Source organism: Bufo bufo, chromosome 1, assembly GCF_905171765.1.
Source record: "Bufo bufo chromosome 1, aBufBuf1.1, whole genome shotgun sequence".
NCBI lineage: Eukaryota > Metazoa > Chordata > Amphibia > Anura > Bufonidae > Bufo > Bufo bufo.
Genome location: NC_053389.1, coordinates 655,147,113 through 655,162,596, shown reverse-complemented (window position 1 = coordinate 655,162,596; position 15,484 = coordinate 655,147,113). Strand labels below are relative to the sequence as shown.

General features: G+C 41.0%; 1 protein-coding gene across 1 annotated transcript in view; it reads left to right on the top strand.

Moving 5' to 3' along the window:
• The window catches only part of LOC120985817 (aromatase-like), an 80,642-nt gene that overhangs the window by 30,888 nt on the left and 34,270 nt on the right, over window positions 1-15,484 (top strand). The window contains exons 5-8 of the mRNA XM_040413986.1: window positions 2,799-2,913; window positions 3,025-3,139; window positions 6,195-6,357; window positions 8,945-9,186. Coding sequence (XP_040269920.1) covers window positions 2,799-2,913; window positions 3,025-3,139; window positions 6,195-6,357; window positions 8,945-9,186 — 635 coding nt within the window. The remainder of the gene's footprint in view (window positions 1-2,798; window positions 2,914-3,024; window positions 3,140-6,194; window positions 6,358-8,944; window positions 9,187-15,484) is intronic.

Below are 15,484 nucleotides of genomic sequence, written 5' to 3'. Positions count from 1 at the left end.
TAATGGGCGATGACGCCAGTTGCAGAAATTCATCCCCTCAGATGCAGTGGTCAAATATGACCACAGCATCTGAGCGCTGAAAACGCTACCCTTCAGGGCCTGGAATAGCTCTCTCATGTGGCGATCGTGACATGCCGTTCATTTGCTCTGGTATGCTGGGTCTCTCTGAAGAAACCCTGCGTATCAGAGCTATAGTTCCTATGGTGGCCTGCAGGTGGTAGGGCTCCAGAATAACAGGGCTTACAATGCAGTGTTAATTCACTGGTATGTAAGCTAAAAGTGATCTAAAGATCGCAAATAGGGGTTCTAAGTAAAAAGAAAAGTTAATGCCCAAAATGCCCGAACTATTAGAATATAAACATATTTATCCCATATGGTGAATACTGTAATGGAAAAATGTATCAAAAAGTCTTACACACTCCGAAATGGTATCAATAAAAACTACAGATCATGTCACAAAAAATGAGTCCTCACACAGCTTTGTAGACCTCACTATAAAAAAAGTTATGGGAGTCAGAATATGGCGTTGATAACAGAAAAATATATATATTTTTTCCAAAGTTTTTTTTAAAGTATTAAAATTCAAGAAAATTAAATGTAGTTTAGTTGTAATCATACTGACCCAGAGAATGAAGGTAACAGGTCAGCTTACCGCATAGGGAATGCTGTGAAAACAAAACCCAGAAAACTGTGGCAGAGTTGCTGGCTAACACAGGACAAAGATTTTTTTTCTGTCAGCATATTAGTCTTTTGTTCATGTCTGCATCCCTGTATAAAATTACAGAAAACACAATGGGGAATTTTTCACAAGCAGAATTTTTACAGTCAGTTTTTCTTGGGTTGCCCTAATGTGTGCTAACTTTACTAAACGGTGCATGTTATGCTGTAAATTGAGGGCTTTTTTAAATATAACAGTTGTTAAATCTGGCTTACACCTCATTAATATAGATAACCATGCTTACTTTTTCACCCATTTTGGTGAGAGTGGCGTAAGAATCACTGACTGGCTGTCTTCCTACTGACACACCCCTTGTTCAAAAATTTCATCAATCACAGGTCACTTGCCTTGTTTCCAGGTAAAAATAGTGAAACTGGATCAGTTATGTTTTTAATTGATGCAAAATAATGCAAACTTTGCATCAGTTTATGGAAAGGATGCAGTTTCTCTAAAAACCTGATTCTGTGTGTAAAACAAAGAAGAGTGGTGCGAAAGAATTATGTAGAATTATGCATATTTTTTTTATGACACTTTCTCTTTAAAATCAGTTCCATTAATTTGAATGGAGTGGCAAACACATGCATTTCTGCAAGCCCCATTCAGGTGAATAAAACAGATTTTCAGTCTTGTAAAATTCTGCAAAAAAATCTGTTGCTTGTGAAGGCGCCCTTAACAGTGCACTCTTCTGTTTCTTTACAAGGTAATGATGAAATTCAGGAGAATCACATTGTTAGTTATTTAAAAACAAAAAAACATTCTTATTTCATATAAAGTAATTCATCTACAATACCGATGTGCGAATCAAGGTCCACACAGTGGACTTAGATCCGAATTTCAGGATAAATTTGATTTGTCGCAAAGCTGAGTTTCCTTGTGCTCCATGGTATCGAATCGATTTAAACTGAAATAATGTAAAAAACAAAAAAAATAGTACTTACTTGATCCATTTGCTCACAACCGACTGGCTGCCGCCATCTTGCTTGAAGATCTAGACCGAAATCCCATGAGCGGTGACGTATGACGTCACCACGCAGGCCAGTGTGATGACGTCATCTCAGGCCGCAAGAAATTTCAAGCAAGATGGCGGCGGCCAGCCTGTCGCGAACAAATGGATCAGTTAAGTTTTTATTTATTTATTTTTCCCGCTCTATTATTAATATAAGATGCCACGATCATGTGTGAAAGTGGCATCTGAAGGGTACAATGATTGGGTGCGGCGCAATCACCACTCCCTGTCATTGCAGCCACTCCTTACAAAGAAATGCACTTCGTGGTGAGGTAATTCATTACAAAGCAGATTTTTTGTAAAGTTTGGTGAAGCAGCCAAATCAAATTTCTTAATACTTTGCTCATCTCTGATCTAAAACATTCAAAAACATTGGGTCAGATTTTCTAATGAAAATGTGCCACATTTATTAAGTGTTCTAGAAACTTTTTGTGCCTTGCTGTTGGTGCTACACAGTAGATAGAGCTGTGTAGTTCCAGCACTGGGGTTACTGCAGAACCTGGACATGCACATGTGCCAGCCGGTCCCGTATTGCGGCTCGCAAACAGCGAATTCACAATATACATGCACTGGCCGTTTGTGCTCTGCATTTACTATGGAGTGCTTCCGTGGGCTTTCTGTCTGTGCCTCCGCACTGCAAAAACATTTAACTTGTTCAAGTTGAATGGTTCTGCATCCATCCTCACCAGCCACACGGATGGTGCACTTGCACTGGGGATTGCAATTTGCGGTCCCCAATGCACAGAACGGGCGGCACATGTGTGAATGCGCCCTAAGTCACAACACTGCACCCCAAAATTGCAAAGTAAGACAGCTAGTATGTGGCATAAACAGACTAGACAATCTAAAGATGCACCAAAGTTATCATCCAGCATCAGCCACTGGTGTGATTCTGGCAAATGTTTAAGAGGTCTACTCAAAGTTTATATTTTCTAAATAGTAGATAGGATTAGTAAATGTGCCCCAGTATTTTGGTGACATATTCCCTTTTAATACATTAATTGCTCTTGATTTTATGGAGATCTTGGCAATATAAGGTGTCAGGTTCTCATCATTTTATCATTGTTGTTCCAGAGAATGACATTGTTGTAAAGATTCAGAAATACTTTGACGCATGGGAGGCTCTTCTGCTGAAACCAGACATATTCTTTAAAATCTCCTGGCTCTACAAGAAGTATGAGAAATCAGCGTGAGTTTCCACCGTCTAAACAACACTCTCCCTACTGTGAATGTAATTGTTTATAAATCAAAAAAAGATTTTGCTGATTCTGGAAGTAACCATCCTCTCTTTGTACTTCAGCAATGATTTGAAAGAAGCTGTTGAAATTCTCATTGAGCAAAAGCGACGGGAACTTTCCACTTCAGACAAGCTGGATGAGAATATTAATTTTGCAACAGACCTTATTTTTGCACAGGTGTGTAGTAAGAGTTGATCCAAATAAATATATGCATAAGAAAGTGTGTGGAGAATAGCAGATGGTGCCTTCTTACAAATCTAAGAACTGAATGCTAAAAAGTATCTGATCTAATCTAAAACACCATCTCATGTACACAGCAATTCCATATGCACGGAGTGCTCTTCAAGTCCACAGTGAAGACTCGCTCTGCATTACAGCTTTGCTGTAAGTTTCTTCCATAATGCAAAATATGCTCCTCTAGAAGCAGGAAAAAAACATTGCATCCAGATCTGTGTGATGCACCCACATGAGATCCAATAAGATCCATTAGAAGTTAAAGGGGTTGAACAGCCTTTTTAAAATAATGGCCCTTCCTTACATAGGCCATCACTTAAAATAGGCTGGACAGCTCCTTTAATTTGACCAGCAGTTGTCACCACAGCAGCAGAGCGCTGTCAACATTGTAGTGGACAGGGTGCAGCACTGCTACCATTGATCTCGATGGGAGCAGCGCTGCAGTGACATGCACTATCCACTACATTGTTGACGGTGCATTGTACGGTCGTGGCCAAAAGTTTTGAGAATTACATAAATATTAGAAATTGGAAAAGTAGCTTCTTAAGTTTTTATAATAGCAATTTGCATATACTCCAGAATGTTATGAAGAGTGATCAGATGAATTGCATAGTCCTTCTTTGCCATGAAAATTAACTTAATCCCAAAAAAAACTTTCCACTGCATTTCATTGCTGTCATTAAAGGACCTGCTGAGATCATTTCAGTAATCGTCTTGTTAACTCAGGTGAGAATGTTGACGAGCACAAGGCTGGAGATCATTATGTCAGGCTGATTGGGTTAAAATGGCAGACTTGACATGTTAAAAGGAGGGTGATGCTTGAAATCATTGTTCTTCCATTGTTAACCATGGTGACCTGCAAAGAAACGCGTGCAGCCATCATTGCGTTGCATAAAAATGGCTTCACAGGCAAGGATATTGTGGCTACTAAGATTGCACCTCAATCAACAATTTATAGGATCATCAAGAACTTCAAGGAAAGAGGTTCAATTCTTGTTAAGAAGGCTTCAGGGCATCCAAGAAAGTCCAGCAAGCGCCAGGATCATCTCCTAAAGAGGATTCAGCTGCGGGATCGGAGTGCCACCAGTGCAGAGCTTGCTCAGGAATGGCAGCAGGCAGGTGTGAGCGCATATGCACGCACAGTGAGGCGAAGACTTTTGGAAGATGGCCTGGTGTCAAGAAGGGCAGCAAAGAAGCCACTTCTCTCCAAAAAAAACATCAGGGACAGATTGATCTTCTGCAGAAAGTTTGGTGAATGGACTGCTGAGGACTGGGGCAAAGTCATATTCTCCGATGAAGCCTCTTTCCGATTGTTTGGGGCATGTGGAAAAAGGCTTGTCTGGAGAAGAAAAGGTGAGCGCTACCATCAGTCCTGTGTCATGCCAACAGTAAAGCATTCGGAGACCATTCATGTGTGGGGTTGCTTCTCATCCAATGGAGTGGGGTCACTCCCAATTTTGCCCAAAAACACAGCCATGAATAAAGAATGGTACCAAAACACCCTCCAACAGCAACTTCTTCCAACAATCCAACAACAGTTTGGTGAAGAACAATGCATTTTCCAGCACGATGGAGCACCGTGCCATAAGGCAAAAGTGATAACTAAGTGGCTCGGGGACCAAAACGTTGACATTTTGGGTCCATGGCCTGGAAACTCCCCAGATCTTAATCCCATTGAGAACTTGTGGACAAACAAAAACCCACTAATTCTGACAAACTCCAAGAAGTGATTATGAAAGAATGGGTTGCTATTAGTCAGGAATTGGCCCAGAAGTTGATTGAGAGCATGCCCAGTCGAATTGCAGAGGTCCTGAAAAAGAAGGGCCAACACTGCAAATACTGACTCTTTGCATAAATGTCATGTAATTGTCGATAAAAGCCTTTGAAACGTATGAAGTGCGTGTAATTATATTTCACTACATCACAGAAACAACTGAAACAAAGATCTAAAAGCAGTTTAGCAGCAAACTTTGTGAAAACTAATATTTTTGTCATTCTCAAAACTTTTGGCCACGACTGTAGTTCCGGTGGCGACTTCAGGGAACGGAGCTGCACAGACCAGCTGATCCGGATAGGCCATCACTTGGAAATGGACAACCCGTTAAGAAATATAATTGTTGGTGTGCTGTTAGGCCTCTTTCACACGGCGGATGCCGTGCGTGTCATCCACAGCGTGAATGACAGCCAAGCCCCGTACTGAACAGCAGAGACACGGAGCATTAACATGATTGATAATGCTCTGTGCCTCTCTGTGAACTTTTTACTACAAAATCACAGTGAAAACTTTAGCTCACTGTGATTTTGTAGTAAAGAGGTCACAGAGAGGCATGGAGCATTGTCAATCAGGTTAATGCTCCATGGTTCTGCTGTTCAGTGCGGGGCTAGGCTGTCATTCACGCTGCGGATGACACGCACGGCATCCGCTCGTGTGAAACAGCCCTTAATCCTACAAACAAGACTACTCATGTGATGTAATGATTGATAGAGGACTGCTATACTATTTGCTGTTGACCCTTTAGAAAATAGTTTCATGTCCATTGAGATGTCACATGCCCATGACAGCCAATTATGGCATAGCCCATAACACTACATCCACTGAGCTGAGCCATTATTGGCTTCAATAGTCTTCATCTGCATTTTATTTCCCGATAGATTTTTAGTTTAGAAGTTTTCCCAAATCCACCCTGATTTTAAAAAACAACTTCTTGGGGGATTGTCCTAAACATATAAAGTTATGGCTTTTTTGCTAGAACATGCCATTACATTATAATTGGTAGAGATCCAACCTCTGGGACACCTGATCCTGAGAATGAAGGTCTCTGCTTTCCCTTCCAAGCTTTCACTGTACAGTCACAATCCTGGCCACTCATTGTGTAGGAAACTGCTGCACAGCTCCGTTAAAGTAAATAGGGATAAATGGAAGCATTTATTTATTTTTTTAATCGCAAGTGGTCTGAAAAATAATTATTATTCCATTTAATATTTTCTCCCCTTTAAGAGCCATGGAGATCTTACTGCTGAAAATGTGAATCAGAGCATTTTGGAGATGCTGATTGCTGCTCCTGACACCATGTCTGTCTCCCTGTATTTCATGCTAATCCTGATCGCTCAACATCCAAAAACTGAAGAGATGATAATGAATGAGATCAAAACTGTAGTTGGTAAATATCAATGGGGTGAACACTAACATTTCTGGGTTTTTTCAGCATAGAAAGCTAGTTATTTACCCATCATTTCTTTTTACCTTTGTTGTGCTGTGATAACTCTTATAAATAAAAGGGTTCAATAAATAGGTGACATATTACTAGGATAATCTGCTAGTGTCCAAGTAATGATCATCGATTGCTGTAAATCCAGTTGATAGCTACTATGTCGTAACGTGGCAGTAGTGAAAGGAAAGCAACGCTGTCTCCTCTGGGTGGTCACATGGGCAGCCATTGACTATAATGGACTATCTATCTGATCACTGCAGAAAACTGAGCAGTCAAAAGGAGACAAAGTGTCTCCCAGTCTTTTCTAGATATTGGTGGGGCTCACAGCATTAAAAAACCCACTGATCTTACAATAGTGTCAAAAATCTTACACATGGGCCACTAATGATCAACAGATATAAAAAGAAGTTTCAGGTAAATAACTAGTTCAAGTCTCCCGCATCTGTAAGACAGTGTGGGGCACAGGTATATCATTGTTGAGATTCAATGTTTAGTCATATGCATGAATATTCATATACATTTTATAGAAAATGTATTAGGAAATTATGCACTTTCAAGTGCATATTTTATGTGGTGACTTAATCTTGACGATGTGGCCCTTGGACAAAATCATTGTAAACCCTGATCTACAGTATAATATACACACATGTATAATTTGCCTGTATGTGTCTGTGACCTTGTCCTGCCTGATGTCTATAAACTGCCTAGAGATGGTCAAAATGTCACATTACATTTGTCTAATGTTTTATACAATGGGCAATGGACGATTCTAGCTCCACAGCTATACAATGTCAAAAGGCTGCCCTTAGTCTTGTGCACAGCTTGTGGCATGATTAGTTGGTAAAACAAAGGCATTTTAAATGACATTGTAAAGCTTAAGATACATAAGATATTGTTACGTTGGCAGCCTGTGTCCACCACTCACTATGTGTCTGTCTGGTGTCTATATATCAGCAGGAGCTTAGTTCCATGTATCTCATCTCAGGTTCAGCACTGCAGGGGTTACACCCTTTCTCTCCTTGCTCTGTGTGTTGCTGTCCAGTTGCTGACTGACTAGTTAATCAGCCCCTTATAAATACCTGTTTGTCTCTTTCACTCTTTGCCTGATCAGTATAGGTCCTGCTAGGTTCTGCTAGTCTGCTTTACCTGAGCTATATTCCACCTACCTGGCAGTATACTAACAGTTGCCTTCCTGGACTTTGACCGCAGCCTGTTCTTGACTGGAAATTAGCCTGATACCTCTGGTACTCACTCAGGTGTCCTTGATCCCTACGGGTCAGCAGCTTACCACTCCTGAGTGGTTCGCAAGTGGATCCACAGCCATAGATCATAACAGATATACAGTATCTTAACAAAAAAAAAGTTAACATTAAGCTTCCATGGATAGATCTATGTAAAAAAATCTATCTTACTAAATAGCAGTTATGATATATAAGGGGTAATTTTTAGATGCTGGTCTTAATAACCCCTATAGCTGGCGATGGATCCACTGAAGCACCAGTGCAGCGCCAGTATAAATGTAAGCCAGCTTCCTAAAACAGGCATAGAAAATGATGAATGAGACAGGCCTCCCGGACCGTCTGCTTCCCTGCCCACACCATGCCCATCTTTTTGGTGTGAGAGGGAAAAAGTCGCAGATTGTGCTGCAATCAGCACCAGAAATATGCCTAATATAGGGGTATTTCTGGATAATAAATGACTCCCATACCATTGAGCGAATCAAAGTTATCGAAGTGGACTTCAATCCAAATTTCAGGAAAAATTTGATGCGTCACGAAGGTGAACTTCCTCGCACTTTGTGGTAATAAATCAGTTTTTTCTTGAAATAGCGGTAAAAAAAAAAATCCATACTCGCCTCATCCATTTGATCAGGGCGAGGCCATTATGGCCATCTTGAGTGAAGATAATGAGCCAAATCTTGCGCGTGCTGACCTGTAATGTCATCACGTCAGCGCGCATGAAATTTGGCGCATTTTCTTCAATCAAAACGGCCACCATGGCCTCTCCGCAATGAAATGGATGAGGTGAGTATGTACTTTTTTTTAACCCCTGATTAACCGCTGAAAGGCCTAAATGTGACGGCCAGCCATGAACGTGGCATCTGAAGGGTTCAATGACGGAGGGGGTAGTGTGATCACCATTCACCATCATTACTCCTGCTACATACAATGGAATGTGATTCGTGACAAAGTACTTCGTAATGAATCAAATTTCTTGTCAATCGAATTTTTGAAAACTTTGCTTGCTCAAACTTTGCTCAAATATATGATCACTGATCATATATTTTGAGATGTTGTGGACCCTAGCAAATGGAGCTTTACATCCTCACAAAATAATGTCTGTGAAGGGGTCTGGCTATATATAAAGCTTTATAGGTAAGTACAAAGTTAGGCAAACTTTGGCTACACTCAAGAGTTCTATAGTGAACCCAATGGACACCTTTACAGATTTAACATGTTTCCTGAATAAAACTATTACACAAAGACTGCAAAGAACATAGTAAATTATTTCTAAAATATCTTCCTTATAATTGTAGGTGATCGAGAAGTACAGAGTAGCGACTTGCAAAATCTTAAAGTTGTTGAGAATTTCATCTGTGAGAGCATGAGGTACCAGCCCGTGGTAGACCTGGTCATGCGCAAAGCTCTGGAAGATGATATCATAGATGGGTATTATGTTAAAAAAGGCACCAACATCATCTTAAATCTTGGACGCATGCATAAAGTTGAATTTTTTCCAAAGCCAAATGAATTCAGCCTTGAGAATTTTGAGAAAACGGTATGTACATAGTGTCGGACTGGGGAACTTAGGGCCCATTATGGTGGCCCCGATTATGGTGGCCCACCTTAGGGCTCCTGCACACTAACTTATTTTTTTTCCATGTCTGTACCGTTCACTTCACTTCAATGGGGCCGCAAAAAAAAAAAAAAGACTCTGTGTGCATTCCGTGTCTGTATGTCCGCATGGCCGTTCTGCTAAATGATAGAACATGTCCTATTATTGTTCAAATTACAGACAAGGATAGGACTGTTCTATTAGAGGCCGGCTGTTCTGTTCCGCATAATGTGAAATGCACACAATCGACATCCATGTTTTGCGGATCTGCAATTTGCAGACTGCAATTATCCAATGGTTGTGTTCATGAGCCCTTAGAGTGATAACAAAAATATTAAATATGAAGTATGATGGCAGGCTTTCACAGCAAAATGCACAAACATACATGTGGCAGAATTTACACATATATGGATATCCTACACTTAAGTCAGTCAATAAGACACATGCAGCGCACACCAATCACTCATTGGACACATGTGCCACACAAGACACTTATACATGGCTCACATGCCACTGATGCTTATGTCACATACTGCACATACACCACTGATACATAGAACATATATAGCACACACCAATCACACATAGGAAACACGCAATGCACACACCAAGACATTTATGCCTTACCCTATTAAGTGTAGCACACTTAAAGGGGTTAAAGGCATTTATCATGTACAGAAAGTTAATACAAGGTACTTACTAATGTATAGTGATTGTCCATATTGACTCTTTAACATCACATTATACACAGCGCGTATCCATGGTTTTGACCACTCTGCAATCCAACAGCGGTGGCCGTGCTTGCACACTATAGCTAAAGGTGTTGGCCTATGCACACTTCCATCCTTTCCCCATAGTGTGTAAGCACGGCCACCACTGCTCAATTACATGGTGGTAATAACCACAAATACGTGCTGATTATAATGTGATGGAAGGGAGGCAATATGGACAATCACAATACATTAGTAAGTGCCTTGTATTAACTGCATGATAAATGCCATTTACTAAAGTGAGACAACCCCTTTAACCCCTTTAAAGGGAACCTGTCACCTGTTTTATGGTGTCCTAACTAAGGGCAACATAAATAAGTGACTGATTCTCTTAGCAAAATGCTGGGTCACTTTCTTTAATTGTCCCAGTCAATCTGCCAACATCTTGTATTGAAAAGCTCCAGCTGATAATGATGAGTCCTGAATATTCATGAGCTCCTGACTCTCCCCGCCTACCTGCTGCTGATTGACAGTTATTTTCCATATGAATCAGCAGCAGGTGGGCAGGGGAGTGGCTATAGCTGTTAATTAAATAAACACTGGACTCAATGACATCACGCTGGACTCAAATCAGCTCATTAGCATGCGGCATGTGGCATCTTTGTGTGTATATTATGAGGTAACCATCTGTCACACCAGTAAGTGAATACATCTAAGGCACTTTTTAGTAGTTAATGATTGTATATAATTAGTTAGATTATAATCAAATATCCACATGACAGGTTCCCTTTAAGCATAAATGTCTGTCATGAAATTTACCAAATGGTAATCTCCTGATATTGTACATAATCTACATTATAATTAAAAGGGTTGTCCTACCATAATGACCTATTGCCTATCTACAGGATAGGTGATAAATATCAGATTGCTGGGGTCTGACTGCTGGAACACCAACTGATCATGAAAAAAGGGGTCCTGAGACATTCAATTACATTACCGCCAATCTATGTACAAAAGGGTCTTAAGACCATGTTCCCTTGATCATAGGGGTCCCAGCAGTCAGACCCCCATCAATCAGACACTTATCACCTGTCATGCAATAGCTGTTTCACCTTTTCACATTCCCTATCCTTAAAGGTTTTCTTTTGGTGTAAAAAATAAATAAATAATCTGTCCCAAACTAAAATAGAAATGCTCGCCTGTTAAAGGACCTGTGTCCACTTTTCTAGTTATCCTCTATCCACAGGATCAGTGATCTGTGGGGGTTTGAACGCTGGAGCCCCCAATGATCCCCCTTCTCGACTGAGTGGCAGGTCGAGCATATGCCCTGCCTCTCCATCCATTCTCTATGGGGTCGCTGGAGATGGCAGAGTACAGTGCTGGCTATTTCCAGTGGTCCCAAAGAGAATAAATGGAGCAGCAGAGCATATGTGCAGCCTGCCACACCATCAAAAAAGGAGAACAGGACCCGTTCCTGGGATCAGTGGGGGTCGCAAAATCGGACCCCACTAATCATATAGTTATGCCCTATGGTGTGGAGAGAAAAACTTGAAAACCTGGACAACCCCTTTAAATCCTCCACCACTCCATCACCAGTATCTCTTTACATGGCAGCAGTGATGCCTGTACAGTAAATACGGAATATCATCACTGCCGCCATGTAAACCATATGTGTCAATACTGGAGAATGTGACGCACTGTGCAGAATTTTGCTGTCATAATTCCAACCCCCTTTGCAGGTCACAACCTTTAACAAAGCCCAAGCACAGGTGCTAGAGGAGCAACATGAGTAAAGGGCACAGACGGAGGGCAGGGAAATAGTGGAGATCCTGGAGCAGGGGTAACTGGAAAAGAGGCAATATTAGTGGTGCATTTAGAGTGGGGGCACCTGGAGGTGGGGCATTTATGTGGGTGCACCTAAAGCAGAGGCATTAGGGTCACCTGAGGCAGGGTAATAGTGGGGATCCGGGAGCAGAGGTATTAGGGGGGCAACTGGAGAAGATGCAATATTAGGGGTGCATTTAGAGTGGGGGCATTGGGGGGCATCTGGAGCTGTGGCACTAATGGGGGTGCACCTAAAGCAGAGGCATTGGGGGGACCTAGGGCAGAGTCCCCCCAATGCCACTCTGAACTCTGTAGAGAGCAGCACACATACACAGATCCCAGTCTGCTATAAACAAATCCCCTATTTCCCCCTTACAGTCTCCTACAGCTCACTACTGTCACACACCTGAGAAATCAGCCCAGCACCGCAGAGGAGTCCTTCACTCCAGCAACCACAGTTTTCTGACAGCAGGGAAGGCAGGAGTATGGCCAGACATAATCTCTCCTCCTTCGCTGCCAGCAACCCGGGACCTTCTGTACAATTTACACCAGTAGGAGGCTGCATCGCTGTGCGATACTGCCACCTAGTGGCTACAATAATTATCTCTCCTGAGAAACAAGATAAATAATTACTCCTCCGTCTTATCTCCGGGCGCAGGAGACTGGGGGCCTACCGAGGAATACCCCGCCTCCCCGGTGGGCCAGTCCGACCCTGTGTACATATTATTTTTATATACTGTTTCTTTACAAAGCAAGTAGGTGTCCTACATAAGAAAAAGCCATTAATAAGGGTCACCACGACTTTTAATATAATATTTTTAAGCACATGAATACTTTGGCAGATTTACTAATATTGTCTACAATTTAGACAGTGCATACACTAAAAGACAGGTGGTCTAAAGGTAAGCCAGATAAAAGTCGCTGATGCTGGATGATACAGTGGGATGCAAAAGTTTGGGCAACCTTGTTAATCGTCATGATTTTCCTGTATGAATCGTTGGTTGTTACGATAAAAAATGTCAGTTAAATATATCATATAGGAGACACACACAGTGATATTTGAGAAGTGAAATTAAGTTTATTGGATTTACAGAAAGTGTGTTATAATTGTTTAAACAAAATTAGGCAGGTGCATAAATTTGGGCACTGTTGTCATTTTATTGATTCCAAAACCTTTAGAACTAATTATTGGAACTCAAATTGGCTTGGTAAGCTCAGTGACCCCTGACCTACATACACAGGTGAATCCAATTATGAGAAAGAGTATTTAAGGGGGTCAATTGTAAGTTTCCCTACTCTTTTAATTTTCTCTGAAGAGTAGCAACATGGGGGTCTCAAAACAACTCTTAAATGACCTGAAGACAAAGATTGTTCAACATCATGGTTTAGGGGAAGGATACAGAAAGCTGTCTCAGAGATTTCAGCTGTCTGTTTCCACAGTTAGAAACATATTGAGGAAATGGAAGACCACAGGCTCAGTTCAAGTTAAGGCTCAAAGTGGCAGACCAAGAAAAATCTCGGATAGACAGAAGCGACGAATGGTGAGAACATTCAGAGTCAACCCACAGACCAGCACCAAAGACCTACAACATCATCTTGCTGCAGATGGAGTCACTGTGCATCGTTCAACCATTCGGCGCACTTTACACAAGGAGATGCTGTATGCGAGAGTGATGCAGAGGAAGTCTTTTCTCTGTCCACAGCACAAAAAGTGCTGCTTGAGGTGGGCTAAAGCACATTTGGACAAGCCAGCTTCATTTTGGAATAAGGTGCTGTGGACTGATGAAACTAAAATTGAGTTATTTGGCCATAACAAGGGGCGTTATGCATGGAGGAAAAAGAACACAGCATTCCAAGAAAAACACCTGCTACCTACAGTAAAATATGGTGGTGGTTCCATTATGCTGTGGGGCTGTGTGGCCAGTGCAGGGACTGGGAATCTTGTCAAAGTTGAGGGACGCATGGATTCCACTCAGTATCAGCAGATTCTGGAGACCAATGTCCAGGAATCAGTGACAAAGCTGAAGCTGCGCCGGCGCTGGATCTTTCAACAAGACAACGACCCTAAACACTGCTCAAAATCCACTAAGGCATTTATGCAGAGGAACAAGTACAATATTCTGGAATGGCCATCTCAGTCCCCAGACCTGAATATAATTGAAAATCTGTGGTGTGACTTAAAGATAGCTGTCCATGCTCGGAAGCCATCAAACCTGAATGAACTAAAGATGTTTTGTAAAGAGGAATGGTCCAAAATTCCTTCAACCAGAATCCAGACTCTCATTGGAACCTACAGGAAGCGTTTAGAGGCTGTAATTTCTAAAAAAGGAGGATCTACTAAATATTGATTTCATTTCTTTTTTGTGGTGCCCAAATTTATGCACCTGCCTAATTTTGTTTAAACAACTATAGCACACTTTCTGTAAATCCAATAAACTTTATTTCACTTCTCAAATATCACTGTGTGTGTCTCCTATATAATATATTTAACTGACATTTTTTATCATAACAACCAACGATTTATACAGGAAAATCATGACGATTAACAAGGTTGCCCAAACTTTCGTATCCCACTGTATATTGAGTACATCTTTAGACTATCTAGTCTAAGTTTATGTCATCTATTAGTTGGCTTACTTACATCAAAATTTTGCGGCAACATTTTGCAGACATTGTCATATTTTAAGTCATGACCCTTTATTAAAAAAATTACACCTCTTTCCCAATAAGCAACTTTCTGAACCACTTAATAGGATATAAGGTAAGTAGGCCAGTTTTTACATGATTTCGGATTAGTAAATCTCCCTGTTCCCAATTGCAATCCAAGGCAAAGAAAATCTTCCACTTCACACTGTATAATTTTATTGGATATTATTTTCCCCCCTTTCTGCTGAGTATGTACTGATTAAATAGGTTTGAGATAAGAGGTGATGTGTGTCATCCTTCCCCTTTCAATATGTTAACTGAACTATAAAGAAAAGCTATCTGACTTGAGGCGTGTTTTTATTAACACCAGTGTACCGACAAGTAGCATGCCAGACATGTAAATATTAGTCTATATCTTTTGTACTCCTTGCGGTTCTGTTTGGTGATGAATGGGCAAAAACAATCCGGATTTGTACAATCCATTGAGCAGTGCTCAATGTTTGTACAAATTTTACTTCTGGATCACCCATAGACAATTCTGTGTAACCTTTACTGGGCGTGATTTCCTTTACCCAAAGGAACTCTGGGCCTGTGAACCAATTTGAATTTTTCAATTCTGTTACATTCAGGCTCTTGAAGCATGATCTGCTGGGTTATGCTTTGTGTCAATGTGATGCCAATGTTCTGGATTTATTTCCCAAATTTTCTCAACTCTGTTGGCGACAAAGATATGGAATCTTCGAGCTTCGTTGTTTATGTATCCTAGAACAACTTGTGAGTCTGTCCAAAAATATTCTTCATCTATTTTCAACTCCAATTCTTCTCTCAGAAACTTGCTTACTGATGCTGAAACAACAGCTGCTGTCAGTTCAAGTCTTGGTATTGTCTGAATACTGGTAGGTGCAACACTGGCCTTTTCCATAACCAGGGAACAGTGTGTCTTTTCTTCTCCTATCACTCTGATGTAGGAGCACTGACCATAACCATAACTATTGGCATCTGAAAAGTGATGAAGTTCTATTTTCTTGTACTTTCTGAAATCATGACGTACAAAACATCTG